This window comes from Puma concolor, chromosome C1 (genome assembly GCF_028749965.1).
Source record: "Puma concolor isolate L17-30 chromosome C1, mPumCon1.1.hap2, whole genome shotgun sequence".
Classification (NCBI taxonomy): domain Eukaryota; kingdom Metazoa; phylum Chordata; class Mammalia; order Carnivora; family Felidae; genus Puma; species Puma concolor.
The window spans coordinates 105748763-105771129 of NC_141674.1; the positions used below are offsets into that span (position 1 = coordinate 105748763).

The following is a 22367-nucleotide window of genomic DNA, read 5'->3' on the forward strand; positions in this document are numbered from 1 at the left end:
AGGTGCATAAATGAGAACACGTGTTGTGGTGAAGTGGACACAGAGAATCCAAGGAGGATGTTGTGGGTCAGTTTGTAAAATGGCAAAGGATTCAGGAATTTAGCCTATATCCTCTCTTTACTAATTAAAAAAAAAAAAAAAAAAACACTTTTCTAAAAGACAATGTGTAGTTTCCTTTTTCTTTTCCTGGAATCTGACTAGATGTGGTTCTGTTTAAGAACTTAATGTTTCTGATTTGATTTTAGGAGTATTGAGGTCAGCATAAGTATTCATTCAAGTCCAAAATTCTTAGTAGATCTACACTTCCATTTCCTGTTGCCTGTTGAGGGAATGGATCAAACACAGGAGCCATTAGAGCTCCCATAACTTCCTCTAGTTGGAGCTTACCAGGAAATAGTGTTGGAAAATGGATATTTGATCAGAAGTTAAAACATTCTGGGGCAACCTGGCTGGCTCAGTGGGTTGAATGTCCGACTTCAGCTCAGGTCATGATCTCGTGGTTCTGAGTTCAAGCCCTGCATCGGGCTCTGTGCTGACAGCTCCGAGCCTGGAGCCTGCTTGGGCTTCCGTGTCTCCCTCTCTCTGCCCTTCCCCTGCTCACGCTCCTCCTCTGTCTCAAAAAAAAAATTAACATTAAGGGGCACCTCAGTGGTTCAGTCAGTTGAGCATCCGACTTCAGCTTAGGTCATGATTTCATGGTTAGTGAGTTTGAGTCCCACATTGGGCTCTGCTGACAGCTTGGAGCCTGGAACCTGCTTTGGATTCTGTGTCTCCCTCTCTCTCTCTGCCCCTCTCCTGCTGTCTCTCTCTCAAAGATAAACATTAAACAAATAAACACTTAAAAAAGTTAAAACATTCTGCATTATAAAATTAACCCTTTTTTAAAAATTATGTGTTTGAAGTCCTGGAGTTCCAATTCTAAGGCAGTGTGAGAGAGCTTTAGAAGAGATGGAAAAAGAAGGGACTGCTAAAGGCCATAAGGAAAGAGTAGTACGATCTCTCTTTATTTTAGAGGTAAGTAAATTTTAATCCAGACAGGTGAGGTTAACTATTCCTGGAACAGGATGAAATCTGAAAAGCTTGCCAGGACTCAGCAATGAACTGGGTGCTTGCTAGTAATCTTCTCTGATTCTGTGAGATTGGAGCTAGAGAATTAAACTCATTTTTGATACTACTTGATTTAAGCAAATCCAGGGGAAAAATTCATTGTTACAGAAATATTTTTGCTTTATTAAAGGATTCATCACAGTAATGTGTAAGTAGTTTATATACAACTTCGAAAATGTATTTATTTGCATAAGGCCTAAAAGGAATATTTATACTATAATATACAATTATTCATTGTAAAGTGTAGTGAGGCTTAACTGTGCCTTGAACAAGTCTTTAATCTCCCTGTGCCTCAGATGTTTTTTGTTGTTTTTAAATTTTCTTGACCCCCCCATACTGTATTCAGCATTGTGTTCAGTAAGCATTGCCTGCTTTATCAGAAAAAAAACAAGAGAAAAGTAGATTTTAGAGATGGGGAATCTGAAGCTTTAAGTGAATAAGTAATTTGCCCCAAGATTATGGCTACTAAGTAATTGAGTTTAGTTTGAACCCAGGTTGGTCTGACTGGAGCCCAAACTCTTAGCCCCTACATATGCTGTTTCATTTGTGAAATAAGGTGGTAGGAACAGTTCTTTAAAATGAATGTGATTCCGAGAGTAGTTCCTATCTTGAGATGCTGTTCTCACTTGAGATACATTGTGAACTTAAGTAATTCCTTTCATAATGTTTGAAATTAAGTATATTATCTCCAGTTAATGGCAGTTATTTGTCCTTTAGAATTCTAGGAAGAATTTAAAAGTCATTTGGAATTTACTATAGAGAATAAAGTGAGATGATCAAGGTAGAAAATAGCTTTCTTGGTTTAAAATGTGAATATAAAGTAACTGGACTGATTTCTCTTCCATGTATGTGGCTTATTTTGATGAATTTCCAGAAATATCTTGGGGGAAAGTCAGTATCTTTGGAATATAGATATCCAATAATTATTTTGAATAAGACAATTCAGTAATAACGCTGTTGAGCATTTTACAATTTTCAAGGTGCTTTTGCATGTTACTCAATGCAATATTCCTGGAGGTAAGAAAATACAGATAATTTCAGTGCAGAAAATGTTATTGCACAAAAGAGAAATTCCATCCAGTTGGAATGATCAGGGAAGTTTTCACGAAAGAGAATTTAAAATAGCTCTTGAAAGATGGGTAGGATTTTGATAACAGAAGAGGACACTTTAGGCATAAAGAACAGAATTAATTATAAATAGAAAATGACAGGATATATTTAAGGCAAAGAACAGTTTGGAGCCCAAGGAACCTCGGAGGGAAGGCATTTGAGATAATACTGGGACGTTAGATTGGAACCATTGTAGAGCATCTTAAAAGTCACAGCTCTTACTTGATAAGTAACAAGGAACACTTTTTTTGTTTTGAGCGGAGGGAAATTAAGATGTTCATCTGGTAATAGTGCATAAGCTGAAGAGCTAGACTGGAAAACTTATTGCAATGCTATTGATGTATAATTTATTAGGATGGTAATGATAACTGTTAGGAAGAAGGCCAAGGGAATGGAAAAGGAACTCATTCAAGAGATTTCTATGTAAAAGTCTATTGGATTGATAACTAGATGGAAGGGGTGGAATCAAAGATAAGTAGGATATCCAGCTAAAATATGTCTGAATGCAGGTTATAAAATTTAATCTTTAGGAGAGGATAAGGAGAAATGACAAAAGGGCTAAAAATGGAACTTTGGCCAACACAGGATGAGAAAACTAGCAATGGGCAGAGAAAGCCATTAGTTTAGTAGAGTCTGATTAAGGATTGTACATGTAACAAAAGCAAAAGGAAATTCATGTTAAGAAAGGTTTAAGGGCGCCTGGGTGGCGCAGTCGGTTAAGCATCCGACTTCAGCCAGGTCACGATCTCGCGGTCCGTGAGTTCGAGCCCCGCGTCGGGCTCTGGGCTGATGGCTCAGAGCCTGGAGCCTGTTTCCGATTCTGTGTCTCCCTCTCTCTCTGCCCCTCCCCCGTTCGTGCTCTGTCTCTCTCTGTCCCAAAAATAAATAAAAAACGTTGAAAAAAAATTAAAAAAAAAAAAAGAAAGGTTTAAGTGTTGGGGCACTGGGGTGGCTCAATCCGTTAAGTGTTGGACTCTTGATTTCAGCTCAGGTCATGATCTTGCAGTTCATGGGATTGAGCCCTGTGCTGATAGCTCAGAGCCCATTGGGATTCTCATTCTTCCTCTCTCTGCCCCTCCCCATGTTCGCTACCTCGCTCTCTCGCTCTCTCTCAAAATAAGTAAACATTTTTTAAAAACAAGAAAGTTTCAGGAGCACTTGGGTGGCCCAGTCGGTTAAGCGTCTGACTTCAGCTCAGGTCACGATCTCGCGGTTCTGAGGTTGAGCCCTGCATCCGACACTGTGCTGACAGCTCGGAGCCTGGAGCCTGCTTTGGATTCTGTGTCTCCCTCTCTCTCTGCTCCTCCCTCTGCTCACACTCGGTCTCTCAAAAATAAACAAACATTAAAAAATTAAAATTAAAAAAAAGAAATGTTTGGGGTGCCTGGGTGGCTCAATTGGTTAAGGTCTGACTTCAGCTCAGGTTGTGATCTCACAGTTATGAGTTCCAGCCCCACATCAGGCTCTGTGCTAGCAGTGCAGAGACTGCTTGAGATTCTCTCTTACCCTCCCTTTCTGCCACTCCCCCACTTGCACTCATTCTCTCAAAATAAACTTAAAAAAAATGTTTAAGTGTAATAATAGATGACATAATCATCAAACTTTTACTAACCCAGACACTACTCTAAGCATTCTACATGCGTTAACATATTTAATAATTATAGCATCACAGAGGTTAAATTTATCTAAAATTGCTGCTGGTAAGTGGCATAGCCTGAATTTCAGCAGTCTGGTTCTAGAGGTCTTGCTCTTTTAAATTTTTTGGGTTTTTTTTTTTTTATGTTTGTTTATTTTTGAGAGAGAGACACAGAGCACAAACAGGGGAGGGGCAGAGAGAGACAGAATCTGAAGCAGGTTCCAGGTTCCAAGCTGTCAGCACAAAGCTCAATGCCGGCCTCAAACTCCCAAACCGCGAGATCATGACCTGAGCCGAAGTCGAACACCCAACCGACTGAGCCACCGAGGCGCCCCTAGAGGTCTTTCAACTATTACACTTTCTAAGAGAAAAGTGAAAGGTGAAGCCTATAAATAATGCACCAGAATTGGCAGTTAACAGATTATTAGCTTTTTAAGAGGGTGTTTCCTCAGGACTTACTATAGTACACACCTATGTCACTGAGAAAAGAAGCAACTGAAGAGAATTTCTGTACATTCTCACCAACAAATCTACCTACAATCTCTACTAGATTACTTACGTTCCCATTACAAGAAAGGAACTGTCTGTGGAACTATCTACTCAAGGAAACCAGTCCAGTAATTGTCCCATCTCTATCCTGTTTCAATAATTAATCCTCAATTTTTCATTTGCATCAGCTACAATTATTTCCCATCTTAGAAAAAGAACCCCTTGATTTCACATTTCCCTGCAGCTTCAGCTCCATTTCTCTGCTTTCATATTTTTTATATTTTTTAAATATTTTATTTTTTTAAAGTAGGCTCCATACCTAACGTGGGATTTGAACTTACAACTTGAGATCAAGAGTCACATGCTCCACTAACTGAACCAGCCAGGCACTCCCCCTTACCCCCGATTTTATTTCTTGAAAGAGCTGTCTATACAGGATATTTCCACTTCTCCCATTCTCTCTAGAACCTTCTATCACTTCACTTCCTGGAAACAGCCCTTGTCAAGATGACTATGATGCCAGGGCACCTGGGTGTCTCAGTCGGTTGAGCGTCTGACTTTGGCTCAGGTCATGATCTCACAGTTTATGGATTGGAACCCATGTCAGGCTTTGTGCTGACAGCCTGCTTTGTAGTCTCTGTCTCCCTCTCTCCACCCCTCCCCTGCTCACACATTTTCTCTCTCTCTCAAAAATAAACATTAAAAAAAAAAAAAACTAAAAAAAAAGATCACTCTGTTGCCAAATCCCGTGGTTATCTCAGTCTTCAGGCAACCTACACAGCGACATCTGACACAATTGATTAGTCCTTCCTTCTTGACAAACTTTCGTTGCTTCTTTCAGAACATTATTCTCTGAGTTCTCCTTTCACTAGTCATTCCTTTTCAATATCCTTTGCAAGTTGTTCCTTATATCTTAGTCCTTGGACTTCTTTTCAACGTTTATTTATTTTTGGGACAGAGAGAGACAGAGCATGAACGGGGGAGGAGCAGAGAGAGAGGGAGACACAGAATCGGAAACAGGCTCCAGGCTCTGAGCCATCAGCCCAGAGCCTGATGCGGGGCTCGAACTCACGGACCGCGAGATCGTGACCTGGCTGAAGTCGGACGCTTAACCGACTGCGCCACCCAGGCGCCCCCTTGGACTTCTTTTCTTATCTATACTTATTCATTTCCTAGGCAACCTTACCCATCTCATGGCTTTAATACTCACAATTCTTTACTTTTTTCTTTTTAATACTGACATTTCTTTAAAGTTTTGTTTGCTTGCTTGTTTACTTATTTTAGTAATTGCTACCCTCAACATGGGGCTCACACTCACAACCTTGAGATTAAGAGTTACATGCTCTTCTTGCCAGTCAGCCCTAAATATTGCCTATTTTTTTTAGGGCAACATGCAGTCTTTATTAAACAAAAGGAAAAGGCAAAGTCAAATATTAAGAGAAAAACTGACTAGAAAAAAGTGTATCTTAAACACCTTACAGTAACCTACTTGCAGTTGGATTTAACTGAGCTCTGTTGCTGTGAAGAATACAGCTCATGAACACATATGAAAGAACAATTTGTACATTTTTCAAGTATTTGCTGAACACTACCTTATGTACACAGATATATTACATTTGAAAAAGATTTATTGGATGGTCCCTAGATATACTTCACAATTTTTATTAATCTTTTGGAAGAGGTCGTCTAAAGAGAAGAAAATATTCTGGCTCATGAATCATGTAATGAAGCCAGCCTATACTCTGTTGGTCACCCAAGTCTCATCTACTCCTTTTCTGAAATCAGATGGATGTTTAGTACTTGTTTGGAAAGTTCCCTGGGTAGCATGACATGCTAGGTCACTACTTTATCATAGAAGAATACAACTCAGGAACAGCCAGATGAAGAGATGCACAGGGCCAGGTATGGGGAAGAGCATGGAGCTTCTAGGCCCCCTCTGGGTGCCTGTCTCCAAATTATGAGCTCACCAACCCAGAAGCTCCAATACTGAAAATTCTTAAATTTATGTTTCCTACCCAGATCTTCCTTGTGAACTTCAGACTCATATATCTAGTGCCATTTATGTATCTGATATCTCAAACTCAAGCTTCCATAACTGAAATCCTGATTCCTACTCATTTCTCACAGGACTGCTTCTCCCGCTTTCTTCTTCTGGTCCATCTGAGAAAGTGGCAACTCCATTCTTCTAGTTCATGCATTTTCAAGGTTCTTTTTTTTTTTTTTTTTTTAATATTTATTTATTGGGGAGGGGGGTGGTGGAAGAGGGGCAGAGAGAGAGGGATAGAGAGAATCCTAAGCAGGCTTTGCTCAATCTCACTAACTGTGAGATCATGACCTGAGCTGAAACCAAGAGCTGGATGCTGAACCAACTGAGCCAACCAGCTGCCCCATATTTCATGTATTTTCAATGGGGGCAATGTCACCCCACAAAAGGGAGGAATGCAGTTCTTGGGCAATGAGGAATTCTTAGATACTACAGTGGTTTGTAAATCCGTAAAATCCAAACATACACAACACATTCATTTTTTTTGTAAGTTTTTATTCATTTAAGTAATCTCTACACCCAATGTGGGGCTCAAACTCATGACCCTTAGTTCAAGAGTTGCACACTCTTCCAACTGAGGCAGCCAGGCACCTCAAAGATTTTAGTACTTCCTAACTCTGTATTGAATAAAACATGCAGCACATAAACAGATATACAGTGCATCTGGGCATTAAAATTCAATGGGGACTGAGAGATTAGGGAAAAAAATGTAAAAAGGATCTTTAGGGGCAACGATAATGCAAAAGGCTGAGAAACACAGTTGTAGTTGCTCAGCTCACAACCCCCAGTGCCTGCCATATTTGGCTCGTTTTTCTCATACTCTCCTTAAATCCAATGAGCAATTCTTTTGGCTCTACCTTCAAAATATGTCCATGATCTGACACCACTTCTCATTATCTTTTTGCTACCACTTTTGTGCAAGCCATCTTTTCCTTGTTTGGATTATTTCAACAGCCTCCTTGACTCGTGGCCCTTAAATCTATTATCAACATAGCAACCAGTTAAAAAGATTGCCGTGTAACTTTTCTGTTTAAAACTCCTCTGCATAGAACCGCTCCCTAACTCAAAATTAAAAGCCAAAATCCTTACAATGGCCTGCAAAGCCTTATATGAACTCTCTCCCTTCACCTCAGACCTCATGTTCTACCTCTCTTGCTCTTCTCCAGCCACACTAGCCTCCTTGTTCTTCCTCGAATATGTCGAGACATTTATAGTTTTAGGTCCTTTGCACTTGGGTGTTACCTCTGCCAGTATGTTCTTCTCTACCTTCCCCATACCTGCTTGGTTGCCTTATTTTCAGCATTCAGATAAAGTGTCTCTTCCTTCCAGAAGCCTTCCTGGATCACCAAAACATTTCCCTTCCCCTATAGGATCACACACACAATATCCTCTCTTCCTTACTGCTTCATACTTCTTCATAGAAGTTATTACTTCCTGATATATATTTGTTTATGGTCTCCTGCTACTAAGTCCCACAGGGAGGGGATTTTTTTTTTTTTTTTTCTGTTTTGCTGTTTTACTCCTCCATATCTAGAACTGTACTTGGCACAAAACGTTCAACTTTTTGTTCAATCAGTATGAGCTTCAATCAATATGTTCAATCAATATGAGCTTCACAAAACAGGTTCCCTGCCTCAAGAAACGTTGAGTCCACTGGGTAGAGGTAAAAGACATAAAATACAATAATTGCATGTGCTCAGTGGGACACAGGAGCCTCCAAATCTGCCCAGAGGATTTACGTACGCAGATACGATGGAATGCTTAATCGAGGTTGTGCTAATTTATAATACAATAGACAGCCAAGGCTCTTATAAACTATAATGTATTAGGCAATTGTGAGATTACTATAATTGGCAAAGGTGAGATCACATCTTGCCTATTATTACTTCCTCGTCTCGAAAAATTTACGGGGAATTTACTTCATTTACTTCCTCTTTAATCCAAAAAGCCTACTGGCTGTGAATGGTATCGTCCAAAGGGAGTGTAAAATATTGTTTGGTCTGGGAGTCTGCGTAGCGAAGGGCTCGCTGGGGCTGGCGCATGCGCATCTTCCAAGGCACGGCAAGATGGCTGTCAGCCACTTTGTCGCGCGTCGGTGCCCCGAGGAGTTAGCGGCGGCGGCGGCGGCGGCGGCGGCAGCAGCTGCCAGAGAGTAACAGTGGCCTTTGACCGGTGGGAATTTTACGGCCTGCTGTGTGAGCTGGACAGCCCCAGGAGGGAGACTTTGCTAGGAAGCAAAAGGCGGGGCGGAGCGGTGAAGCCCCTCCCCCAACCTCTCCTTAGTTTGACCAACTCCCTCACCCTCCTGCGTTCTTCCTCCTAGCTCGCTACACGCTGATCTGCTGCGCAAGCGCACAAATAATCGAAGAGCCTTCTTGGCCCTTGGGGCTTGCGGGCTTCTGCGCGCGCTTCTCGTTCTTGCCCTTGGATTGGTCAGATTGCCCCGCCATCACGCCTCCCTCTGCTTTCTAGGTTGAGAAGGAAGCGGGGAGGCGGGGCTAAGCAGCGCGTGCGCGATACTGTTGCTGTCCCTTTGCTGCTATTGCGTTGCAAAAAAAATCCTGGCTAGGTAGCCTTGGGCCTTTTCTGTGCTAGAAGATCTAAAGGAGAAAGATTTCTGCAACTGAAGGGGCAATCGGGTAGTATTAAATTTGAGATATTAACGCCTACCCTTACAGGAGTGTGTGTGGCGTTGGAGTGGGGAAGAGCCTTAGCTTTGAGAGCCGAAGAATGTAAAACCATTAATTTCGGGGCCAGGCGTTTTGAAAGGCTTCGCAGGACCTTGTTTTCTGCGTAATTCTTCCGTTATTATTGACTGGTTCAAACACAACCCCTTGAACAATTCTGATAAACCTTTGATACCCGCAGCCCCTCCTTCCAGCGTGTAGGAGCCGCCAGCGTGCCCGGCAGCTGGTCCTCCCGTCCTACCTCTCGAAGAGCCTAGCGCGTGCACCATCCCCACCCCCTGGCCTCCCTCCCCACCTACGGCCTTCACGCACTCGCAGTGATTGTTTTGCCCGCTCCCGCCGCCGCCGGCGCGGCCGCCAGAGGAGCAGCAGCGCTTGTGCAAACCGGGAAGATGGCGGCCGGCGGCGGCGGAGGCAGCAGTAAGGCCTCCTCCTCGTCGGCCTCTTCGGCAGGGGCTCTGGAGTCCTCGTTGGATCGAAAATTCCAGTCGGTAACCAACACCATGGAATCTATTCAAGGCCTGTCGTCTTGGTGTATAGAGAACAAGAAACACCACACTACTATCGTCTACCATTGGATGAAGTGGCTCCGGAGATGTGAGTGTTGGGGGTGCCTAGGGAAGGGAAGACTGGGGAAATGGAAGGAAATCCTTCCCTAAACTAGCCTGGGGTTTTCCCACGGAGTCACTGCATTCGGTTGGCGTTATTCACGTTCAAGCTTTGACGCGAGTGTTCCCAAGCCCAGACTCCATTCCCAGCCAGGGTTGCCCTGAACTGCAGGAAGCTCATCATTTCTTGGATTTTTTTACTAGCTGCTGACTTGGTGTGTGTGACCTTGGGCCCTTGGGCCTAGATCTTTCGAGATGTAGGTATTACTTCTTTTCGGAGCCTTGTGAGTGCTGTTAGCTTTACTGAACCTTCGCGGAAATTGTCGCGTCCGTTTGTTTCTCATAGGCCTTGACGTGCAAATGGTTTTCCTGATGATAGACAAGCTTTGGTTTAAGCAGTAGCAAACCCACGTACTTGGTTGGCATGTGTTGGACCACTCTATTTTACGTTGACCTAAAATTCGTGATGTGTAATAAGAAGGGCCTTACTTGGGTGAATGTTGAGAAGTAACACGAGCTCCACGTAGAGCTGAGAGGACCACCTGGGAGGGTTCCCTGTACCCGTGTTAATTGCAAATAAAATACGGGCTTCTTGATACCAGAAATAACTGTAGTCAGTGTCATCACTGATGCCTTAAAATATAAAAAATGTCCGGCTATTTTTCAGCACCTGTAATGCCTTTTTAAAGAAATGAGTTTGGTGTCCTAGGTAATCAAAACAGGAAATCAAGAAATGTGCTTTTTAAATATGTAGTACTTTTTTTTTTTCCCCAGTGACTGCTTTTTTTGTCTCTTTGGGGGATTTTTTCCCACTTTGCTGCTTTACTACAGAAAAGAAGTATATTAAACTGTCAGGAAGCATGGATTGTCAGCAAAACATTTCAAATCTTTTAGGAGTAAGTGTGAAGTCACTGTTGCTTCCGGCTGAGAAGAGAGAGAGGGTTAACCCTAATGCCATATATATCTATTTGACTTTTAGGTCTTTTGTTGCTTCTTGTCTGTGGCATGTCACCAGTGAGACCCATCTTCTAGTTACTCTTCTTATTCCACTTCTGCCATTGCCCCTGTAATGTTTGGATTTGTATTTACCTTTTAGGGAACAGATGGATAAAACTTATGAAATCATAGGCCCCAGTCTTCAGACCATTTGTGTGTATAAAGTTATTGTTGGTAGAGATGTCTTGTGGTTCTTTGAATAACATATGCCAGAAAGGTTGTAGAACCAAGACAAGATTACCTAGATTTACTAATAGATCAAAGTTACTTTCTTTCCAAGAAGTAAAGTTAGAACATACGATAACAGGCATCATCAAAGACTCTCATCTGCTATCTGCCCAGTCCTTTATTGTTATTTACAATATCTCATTATACTTTAAAATATCTACAATACTTTAAAATATTTACAATATCTCATTATACCTTAAAATAACCCTAAGAGGGGCGCCTGGGTGGCTCAGTCGGTTGAGCTTCCGACTTCGGCTCAGGTCATAATCTCACGGTCTGTGAGTTCGAGCCCTGCATCGGGCTCTAGGCTGACAGCTCAGAGCCTGGAGCCTGCTTCGGATTCTGTGTCTCCCTCTCTCTCTGACCCTCCCCCGATCATGCGCGGTCTCTCTCTCTGTCAAAAATAAATAAACATTAAAAAAAAATTAAAAAAAAAATAACCCTAAGAGGTAGATTTTTTTTTTTTAAATCATTGATTTCAGGTAGGGAAACTTAAGGCTCAGCAAGTAAATTCCTTAATGTTACACAGAAAAAGGGTGGAGTTAGGATTTTACTCTACAAATACCAGATGACAATGGCCACATTTAACTTTGTAAAATAATGTTTTCAAGATTAAAAAAAAAAAAAAAAGATTAGTCTTTCATGTACTTGGTTCACCAGTGATAGCAAGTGCTCACGTGAGTTTGAGAATATATTCTCTCTTGTTTTAAACCATTTTTACTAAGTTATACAAGCATTTAACATTCCCTACCTTTGAGCTCTGGTGCTTTAACTGTATGGTTACATCATTTGCAAGAATAGGTTGACCCCCATCCCTGCCTTGTGGGATTTCAAATGACAATTAGAATTTTTTTCCTAGTTAGCAATAATAAGATATAATGAAGCCAGAATTTTTCTGCCTCTACTTTGTTGATATTTTGCCTAAGCTTATTTCCCTAGTTGATGTCTTGAGTGAAAAAAATGATTGCTCTAGGAAAACAACACTTCATTTGAAGTGTATTATATATAGTTTATACAGTTAAATGCTTTTGGCTTTCTAAAAACTTGATTTTTTTTTTCCTAATGGAATGGAACTTTCTAAAATGGTTAAGGGTATTTATAGTCCTTTTGTGTTTACATTTAATGAACATCATTCATCTCAATGTAAGTAAAGCCTTTTGAGAGAAATATTCAGGAGAGTGATGAAGGGCCCAGTGAAAATAGTTTATGCATTGGGCCTCATTTAGTTTCATATTTCTTTACAGTTGAGATTCTTTTAGAGTTTGGTTTCTAAGTGTACTTTCGGCAAATTTGTGAAGTAAGTACCTGGCATTCCCGGCCTTTCTGTCCGTTTTCCTGATGTCACTTTCGCTTCTCTTTTTTGTTCTGGCATCCATTCATTATTTAGTAATTTGTGTTTAGTCTTCAGTGTGAATTTAAGGAACTGTTAGATCTTCCAAAGATATTTTCATTTGATCCTGTTTCATAACATGTTGACAGGCTTTTGTTCATTTTAAAGGAACTAATTCAGAGAAAGCAAGCAGGCTTCTTTTTTTTTATTTTTTTATTAAAAAAATTTTTTTTAATGTTTATTTTTGAGAGAGACAGAGACAGAATGCGAGTGGGTTAGGGGCAGAGAGAGAGGGAGACACAGAAGCAGAAGCAGACTCCAGGCTCTGAGGTGTCAGCACAGAGCCTGACGCAGGGCTCGAACTCACGAGCTGTGAGATCATGACCTGAGCCAAAGTCGGATGCTCAACTGACTGAGTCACCCATTCACCCCACAAGCAGGCTTCTTGAAGATGGGTTCTAACTGATTTTATTCAGGCTTCTTTTAATTTGTCTGGCTGAAATATTCATTGTCATCGTATTTTTTAAAAGATTATTTTTTTATTTTTAAGTAATCTTTATATCCACTGCTGGGCTTGAACTTAGAATCCCAAGATCAAGAGTCACATGCTTCACTGACTGAGCCAGCCAGGCACTGCCATTGCTGTCATTTTTAAAAGTGGTCTTTCTATAGTATAAACAGATGTCATTCCCGTGCTTCGGAATCCTCCAGTGATATTCCATTGCAACAGGTTAAGATCTAAACTACTTTTACTATGGTCTTCAAAGTTCCTACAACATCTGTCCTGTCTACTACCTTTCAGGCTTCTTCCAGTTCTGTTTCCTCATCATTTAGATTCAACCTTATATATTACTTTTTCAGAAAGGCCTTTCCTAAATGACCTTATTTCAGGGGGTCCCTTCAGTTGCTTTCTATCACTTCACATTATTTTCAGTATATGAAATTACCATGTTTATTTGTTTACATGCTTATTGTTTCTCTTCTCCCACCAGATGACAGGGCTAGGTCTTCTTTGCTGCTGTATCCCCAAGCAACTAGAACAGTGTTTGGCACAAAGTAAGCAATCAGTAAATATTTGTCAACGTAATTTTGTGTACTAATCAATCAAGAACTTGAATTTTTTTAATTTCTGTTTATCAGAAAGAAATATTTATAACTTAGTGAAAGAAAGGATAGATATGGTTGTCAGCAGGTTCAAGATAATAGCTCTTTTTGGACTTGATGTGCAGTTGACCAGATTACCATTTCTTTACTTCATTTGTCCCTCCTGTTTTTAATATTAAATAGGAATCAATGTGGAAAAGTAGAAAAAGGGCGTACTTTAGAATTAGACCTAGATTCATATCTTAATTCCTTCACTTAATACCTGACTCCACACTTAAATTGTGAGCCCCAATTTGTGATCTGCAATTAGAGGTAGTAACTATCTCTCATAGAATTGCTATCTAGGTTTTGGAAGGTAATATATGTATTTTAGCATAGGTAAAAAAAATCCAAATTATTTATTATGATAATAATGGTGCAGATGGTCTTAAAATCCTGAGTATTCAGAATAATTACAGCAGAGTTTTGTTTTGGGTATGGTCCTGGAAGTTACGTTCCCAGTTAAAGCCAAATGGATTGGACTCTGTAGTGTATTAGCAAGTGCTCTGAAGAACTAGTGGAAATTATTATGTTCATGATAGTTCCATATTGTTTTGTTTTTGTTTTTTCATGTTTATTTATTTTTGAGATGGAGGCTAGGAGCGCAGAGCCTGATGCCAGGCTTGAACTCACAAACCCAGAGATCGTGACCTGAGCTGAAGTCAGATGCTTAATAGATTGAGCCACTCAGGCACCCCCATATTGTCTTGTTTTTAACCATTGAATGGGTTGGTCTGTTTTGAAGAAAAGGTGGATGTAGGAAAGTAGAATCGGTTGTAGAGCAGAAAATCTGTTAAGAATAACCTTCAGCTAATTTTATTTTTAATTTTTTAATGTTTATGTGTGAGTGGGGGAGGGGCAGAGAGAGAGGGAAACACAGAATCCCAAGCAGGCTCCAGATTCTGAGCTGTCAGCACAGAGCCCGATGTAGGGCTTGAACTCAGGAAAGGTGAGATCAGGACCTGAGCTGAAGTAGGACACTTCACCGACCAAGCCACCCAGGCGCCCCTCCCTTCAGCTATTTTTGATATAAACTTTAAATATTTTCACCCCACCCCTAACCTTCTGCTAATTAATATACTTCAGTAGTTATCAACTTAATGGCCAGTCTTTTTTTCTTGTACCCCTCTTTTTCCCCCTCCACCTCATTTGAAGGAACTCTCAGTACAATATAGTCCTGTCCAGCGCCCCTCCCCCCACCCCCCCCCAGGAGAAGCTGTTGTATAAACATGGGCTAGTTGGGGCGCCTGGGTGGCGCAGTCGGTTAAGCGTCCGACTTCAGCCAGGTCACGATCTCGCGGTCCGTGAGTTCGAGCCCCGCGTCGGGCTCTGGGCTGATGGCTCGGAGCCTGGAGCCTGTTTCCGATTCTGTGTCTCCCTCTCTCTCTGCCCCTCCCCCGTTCATGCTCTGTCTCTCTCTGTCCCAAAAATAAAAATTAAAAAAAAAAAAATAATAAAATAAACATGGGCTAGCAAAAAAAAAAAAAAAAATCTCTTTCTACAGGATTAAGTTGTTGCAGAGAATTTGCAAAGTGCAGTTACCATTTTTGATTTATGGCAATGGTTTGTCAGTTTGGGTCTTAGGATCCTTAGATGGACCATGAAAGTGGTGATAATTTTATGCTTTTATCAAGTGCTTACTATGTGCCAGGCACCTTTCCTAGCATTTTACACATATTAATTAATTCAGTCCTCACAACGCTTTGAAGTAGGTGTTGTTATGATCCCATTTTACAGATGAGAAAACAGAGACACTAAGAGATCGAGTAATTTAACAGAGCTAGTAAGTGGTGGAGCCAGGATTCCAGGCATTCAGGGTTTTAGAATATACACTCTTAGCCACTGTACTGTACAGCTTTTCTGATTTATAAAATATTTTCTACCATGAAGAAAACTTTTGATTACTTGCTTATTTATTCAATATTAGGCAATATACATTAACCAGAATGTTTAGATTTTAAGTCTTCGTGTGTTTTTTTTTTAAGTTTGTTTATTTATTTTGAAAGAAAGAGAGCACGCATGTGTGCGGGGGAGGGGCAGAGAGAGAGAGAGAGAGAGAGAAAATCCTAAGCAGGCTCTGCACTGTCAGTATGGAGCCCAACACAGGGCTCAAACTCACAAACTGGGAGATCATGACCTGAGACAAAAAAAGTCAGATGCTTAACTGACTGAGCCACCCAGGCACCCTAAAACTGATAATCTTATGTGGATTTTGAGTTCTGATAGGCATTTATGTTTTCATTTAATATAGAATGGAAAGACAAGTTGAACATGTTAGCTGTGAAAGCTGACTACTGGATAAAAATCTCTAAATGTGAGGTGCATTTGGATTAAATAATAAAGCAGGGTTTGTTTTTTTTTTTTTTGGTTTTTTTGTTTTGTTTTGTTTTTTTAAAGTAATCTCTATGCCCAGTGTGGGGCTTGAATTCACAGCCCCAAGATCAAGAGTCTCATGCTGTACTGACTGAGCCAGCCATGTGCCCCATAAAAGACTTTTCTTGACAAAAAGTTTGGGGTGCAGTACTGGTCAGTGGGGAGTGCAGTCTGCTGTCTTATATATATATTTTTTTTTATTTTTTTTTTAATTTTTTAAAACATTTTTTTTTTTTTCCGACGTTTATTTATTTTTGGGACAGAGAGAGACAGAGCATGAACGGAGGAGGGGCAGAGAGAGAGGGAGACACAGAATCGGAAACAGGCTCCAGGCTCTGAGCCATCAGCCCAGAGCCCGACGCGGGGCTCGAACTCACAGACCGCGAGATCGTGACCTGGCTGAAGTCGGACGCTTAACCGACTGCGCCACCCAGGCGCCCCCTTTTTTTTTATTTTTTAAACGTTTATTTATTTTTGGGACAGAGAGAGACAGAGCATGAACGGGGGAGGGGCAGAGAGAGAGGGAGACACAGAATCGGAAACAGGCTCCAGGCTCTGAGCCATCAGCCCAGAGCCCGACGTGGGGCTCGAACTCACGGACCGCAAGATCGTGACCTGGCTGAAGTCGGACGCTTAACCGACTGCGCCACCCAGGCGCCCCTGCTGTCTTATATTTAATAATTGCACAAATTTAAAGGTCTGGGGCCATTTCTGCAGGTTTGGCTTCTGAAAGCCTTTTAATTACCTATCGTATATATACAAAAGAGTAATGCAGGTGAACTAGATACAGATTCTAACTTTGAGCATCAAGATGAATTTTGCTTATAAGTGCCTAGTTTCCATTCAGTTACTATTATTATTATTATTTTTTTAAGTTTATTTTGAGAGAGACAGCACAAGCAGGGCAGGGAGGGTCTGAAGTGGACTCTTTGCTGGCAGCAGAGAGCCTGATGTGGGCTTGAACCTACGAACCGTGACATCATGACCTGAGCCGAAGTCAGACACTTAACTGACTGAGCCACTCAGGCGCCCCTAGATTCATAGTTCTTTTAACAAGTATTTGTGGAATACCTGTTGTACCAGGCACTGGGGATTCAGCGGGTGAACAGAATGGAGAAAAAATTTTGCCCTCACAGAGCTTATACTCCATTAAGGGGAGAAACAAACAAAATAAGTAAAATATTAAATGTATTAGAAGGTAAAAATATTAGAAGTGCTGTAGAGAAATGTAAAGCAGGGAAGAGAAATACAGAGTGTTATAGGAGTTTGCAGTTTTAAATTAGGTGGTAAGAGAAGGCCTCCCTGGGAAAGTGACATTTGAGCAGAGAGATGAGGTGTTAAGCAACATAGATAAAGTGTGAGGGGAGGACGTTCCAACACAGAGTGCAGACAAATACAAAGGTCCTGAGGTTAGAGTGTGCCTGGCAAGTTTAAGGAAGACAAGAAAGCTTTTGTAGCTGGCAAGGAGTAGTAGCAGATGAATTCAGAGATTATGGTGGGTGGTGGTGGGAGAAGGGGCATATCACAAAGTTTTATAGCTACTGTAAGGATTTGGCTTTCTTTCTGAAGGAGATGGGGAGCTATTTGAGCAGAGGAGTATTGTGACTTGATTTTTTTTTTTTTTTTTTTTTTTAAGTAAGCTCTAGGCCTGATGTCAGGCTTGAACTCAAGACCCTGTGAGGTCAAGAGTTGCATGCTCTACTGACCGAGCCAGCCAGGCACCCCATGATTTATGTTTTTAAAAGGTCATTCTGGTTGTTGCAGAAACAAGGGGCACTAGTTAGGTGACTATTGTACTTACCTGGGGTAAGATGTTGGTGGCTTGGACCAGGTTATGGCCTGTGGAAGTGATAAGAAGTAATTGAATTCTGATCTATTTTGAATGTAGATCTAACTAGATTTCTAGATGAATTAAATGCAGAGTAAGAGAGGAAAATAATCAAGAATGACTCTGGGTTTTTGCCTGACTAGAAGGAGTTGGTATTTATTAATATGGGGAAGGCTCAAGTGGAGCAGATTTTGGGAGGAAGATCAGAAACTTAGTTTTGAGTGTTAGGTTTCAGTTGTCCACATTTTTTTTTTTTAATTTTTTTTTTGCAACGTTTTTTATTTATTTTTGGGACAGAGAGAGACAGAGCATGAACGGGGGAGGGGCAGAGAGAGAGGGAGACACAGAATCGGAAACAGGCTCCAGGCTCCGAGCCATCAGCCCAGAGCCTGACGCGGGGCTCGAACTCACGGACCGCGAGATCGTGACCTGGCTGAAGTCGGACGCTTAACCGACTGCGCCACCCAGGCGCCCCAGTTGTCCACATTTTAAAATATCTTTATTGGGGCACCTCGGTGGCTCAGTCAGTTGAGTGTCTGGCTTCGGCTTAGGTTGTGATCTCACAGCTTGTGAGTTCCAGCCCCGCATCGGACACTGTGCTGACAGCTCAGAGCCTGGAACCTGCTTCAGACTCTGTGTCTCCCTCTCTCCTTCTCTCTCTCCCTGCCCCTCCCCGCTAGCGCTCTGTCTCCCCCAAAAATAATAAACTTAAAAAAAAATCTTTATTGAGATATAATTCACAAATATTCATTCACTTAAATTGTACAATTTAATGTTTTCAGTATATTCAGAGTTGTGCAGCAGTTACCACATGGAGGCTGTTTAGTGTGTAGACTGTCTTTGGAGCCATGAGACTGGAAGAGATCTACATGGGAGTTAAGTGTAGATAGTGAGGTAGGTGTAGTAAGGTAAAGTGTAGATAGAGAAAAAGCCAGTAGAGAAGGCGGCTCTGGAGCACTCAGTATTTTAGATACCTCTTTCTGCTTATTTGGTCTAATGTGTTCTTGGCTTAGGTTCTTTTTGAGATTCAAGGTAAACTTTATTTCAGTGTCCTAAAGAAGTAATAAATCTATTTTGAGCTCTTCAATGTTTCTACTCTTGGTTTAGGCTAAATGGCAGTTCTGAATTAGTTAGACAGTAGCTGTGTCATAATTACCAACTCTAAAATTATTGCATAACTGCCTTTCTCCTTCCCCTTTGGATGCCTAGGTCACTTTTTCTTCATTCCATGGCCCTAAATTCAGAGAGATATAGATAATATTTTCCGTGTTTCCTGACACTATTTCAAAACATGAACTACCTAATTAGGATATCTAATTATTGTAATGGTATGTACTAAACAAGGTCTCTTACTTGGATTATGAGACTTTACACTCAGTCATTATGTTCTTCATTTAGCTGCTTTGTCTCTCAAATGCAGAAAGGTGATATTATAAACACGGCCCTGGGTGGATTTGAAGCATTATGTATGATATAATTTTGTTATACATTCTGTGGTAAGCTAACTGTTAAATTATGTAGCAAGTAAACCTTCCCATAACTAAAAGTGTGAAATGAAATAATACTGAGAAACGTTGGGGCGCCTGGGTGGCTCAGTTGGTTGAGTGTCTGACTTTTGATTTCGGCTCAGGTCATGATCCCAGGGTTGTGAGATTGAGCCCGCATTGGGCTCTGTGCTGCATGGAGTCTGCTTAGGATTCTACCCCCACCTCTCTCTCCCTCTCTCCCTCTGCCCCTCCGCCCTCCCCCCCATACTCTCTCTCTCTAAAATAAAAAATGACCATAATAAAAAGTTATATTGAGGAATGTCAAATGGTTCTTTGGTATGGAAAGGAAAATTTCATTTGCAGTGGAAAAATACTGATATTAAAATTTGCTCAAATAGGCCACCCTGAAATTACAGTTTTGTCTGCAGGGAGAGGTGAGTGTATCTATGTGTATAATTTCTTAGGGAGTAGAGGGTTGCTGATTTTATTCTTAGTGATTTGGCTTTCTGCTTTTCATAAACTAATAAATAATAGATGCATCCAAACTCCTCCTCCTAAGCTTTTGTCAGTGAGTTATGGTATTTGTTTTATAATTTCAATTATCTGGAAAGTAAGGATACAGGAGGTTTTTTAATGTGTAGACGAAGCTCAGAGACCTTAGTAAAAATTACTCCAGAACTTTACACTGTTGTACAAATCAGCTAGACTGAGTTTCTCATCTGTTTGTCAAGGAAACAAAAAGTAGTTGGTGTTTTGTAGTGCTTTCAGATCCCACTGCCCCCACAGATTTTAATTCTAGAACACTGGGGAAAATGCACATCTTGTGGAGAAAGTAATAGAACCTAGTTACTCTTTTTAGAAAAAGGCAACATTTCCATCTGTGCTTCGGAACAGTAAAGTTTTTCTAACTAAGATAAGAGTTTACAAAAAAACTTTATTTTTATTCTTCTGTTAGAAACCTTGAAATTGAGTCTCTGATGAAAGAAATGAAGTGTTCAGTATGCTGGGTTTAAATTTTGGTTGTAGCCTTTATCTTTCCCTCATCTCTTCCCCCTTCCATTTTACTCTTTAGTGGTTAGTTTCACTTACTTTTACTTTATGATTCTTTGGTACCCACTAACAGAGAGAGTGTGTTTCTTTATTACCCTTTAATAAAATTTTCACTGCTATAGGGGAAAAGATCTTTCAATGTTAGGAATTATAATTTACCATTTATTATTTTAAAAAGACCCGAATAGAGGCACCAGAGTGGCTCAGTTTCTTGGGCATCCGACTCTTGGTTTCAGCTCAGCTCAGTGTCTCAGAGTTTCAGGAGTTCGAGCCCGGTGTTGGGCTCTGAGCTGCCAGCACAGAGCCTGCTTGGAATATTCTCTCTCTCTCTCTTTCTCTCTCTCTCTCTAGCTCTCTCCTCTCTCTCTCTCTAAATCTCTCTCTCTCTGCTTCTTCCCCATTCACGCTGTCTTTGTCTCAAAATAAATAAACTTAAAAAAAAAAAAAGAACGGAATGAATCCTGTGCTGTTTCTGTGTTCCTTTTACCGTGAGGATGATTTGAAAACTGTAACATAACACATTATTTTAAAATGATCTCTGTGTGCAGGAGGAAGTCAATAGTACTTAAATTATTAAAATTTCTTTTAGAGTGTGTTGCTATGTTCAAAGATTGAGAATTTAGAAAATAAAATTAGAAATACTGAGTACTTGTTCTATGTAAAACTCTGTATTGGATGCTGAAAGAGGTGGAATTATAGGAACTTAACTCTTAGTAATTAAGATAGAAATTGAACAAAAATAGCTGGTTCTGGGAAGTATGATAGTAATGAGTTTTTATATGCTGTTAACTGTTTGTTTATTTATTTATTATTTATTTTTTGATGTTTATTTTGGGGGGGAGAGAGAGCACATGCAAGCGGGGGAGGGGCAGAGAGAGAGAGGGAGACAGAATCTGAAGCAGGCTCAGACTCTGAGATGTCAGCACAGAGCCTGATGTGGGTCTCGAACTCAAGAACCAAATTTACTGGTATTTTGTAGTGTTCCATAGGCAGAAGGTTTCCAAACAGCCTTCTGCTTATTTTTTTTCCAGCTTTATTGAGATATATTTGACATACAACATTGTGTAAGTTTAAGGTGTACAAGGTGATGATTTGATACACATATACAGTGTATTGCAAGATAATTTCCACAATAAGGTTAGTTAACATTTCTGTTATCTCACGTAATTACCCTTTTTGTTGTTGTTGTGAGAACATTTAAGATTAACTCTCTGGGGCATCTGACTTCGGCTTAGGTCGTGATCTTGTGGTTCAGGAGTTCGAGCCTCATGTCGGGTTCTGTGCAGACAGCTCAGAGCCTGGAACCTGCTTCGGATTCTGTGTGTCTCCCCCCTCTCTCCCCCTCCCCTGCTTAATGCTCACTCGCTCTCTCTCCCCCTGCAAATAAACATATAAAAAAATAAAACAAATTTACTCTCAGCATCTTTCAGGTATATAATACCATATATATATTTTTTAGTGCTTATTTTTGAGAGAGAGAGATAGAGTGCGAGCTACAGAGGGGCAGAGAGAGGGGGACAGAGGATCCAAAGCAGGCTCTGTGCTGAGAGCAGAAAGCCTGATGTGAGGCTCAAACTCACGAACTGTGAGACCATGACCTGAGCCGAAGTTGAATGCTTAACCGACTAAGCCACTAGGCGCCCATATATAATACCATATTGGTAACAGTAGTCTAAAGCTGTACATTAGATCCCCAGAATTTATTCATCTTATAATTGGAAGTTTATACCCTTTGACCAACATCTCCCCATTTCCTCAACTCCCTAGCCCCTGGCAACCACCATTCTATTGTTTCTGTGAGTTCATGTACCTATTTTGATGATTTCACTGAATTGCAAAGTTGAAAACAACTCATTAATTCAATAAATTGAATATAAAAGCAGATGTGAGACCCTAGTTGTTTTCTATTAAACCAGATTTTAAATAGATTTTCAAAAATGTGGGGTGCTTGGCTGGTTCATTTGGTGGAGTGTGCACCTCTTGATCTTCAGGGTTGTGAGTTTGAGCTCCACATTGGGTGTGGAGGTTGCTTAAAAATAAAATCTTTAAAAAAAGCAAAAAGCAAAAGGGGTGCCTGGGTGGCTCAGTCAGTTGAGCATCCGACTTCAGCTCAGGTTGTGATCTTGCACTTCATGAGTTCGAGCCCCACATTGGGCTCTCTGCTGTCAGTATGGAGCCCACTTTGGATCCTCTGTCCCCCTTTCTCTGCATCTCCACCACTCGAGCTCTCACTCTCTCTCTCAAAAATAAA

At 40.9% G+C, this 22367-nt stretch overlaps 1 protein-coding gene across 11 annotated transcripts in view; it reads left to right on the plus strand.

Annotated features, from left to right (window-relative positions):
* The first annotated feature begins 8448 nt into the window (after positions 1 to 8448).
* RPRD2 (regulation of nuclear pre-mRNA domain containing 2) overlaps positions 8449 to 22367 on the plus strand; it is a 107623-nt gene continuing 93704 nt past the window's right edge. For 8 of the 11 annotated variants that reach the window (XM_086718105.1, XM_086718103.1, XM_086718106.1 and 5 more), the window contains exon 1: positions 8450 to 9670. In XM_086718105.1, coding sequence (XP_086574231.1) covers positions 9466 to 9670 — 205 coding nt within the window. In that variant the 5' untranslated portion in view covers positions 8450 to 9465. Of the gene's footprint in view, positions 9671 to 22367 lie in introns of all 11 variants that reach the window. The other 3 variants (XM_086718107.1, XM_086718104.1, XM_086718108.1) reach the window with 2 other exon arrangements.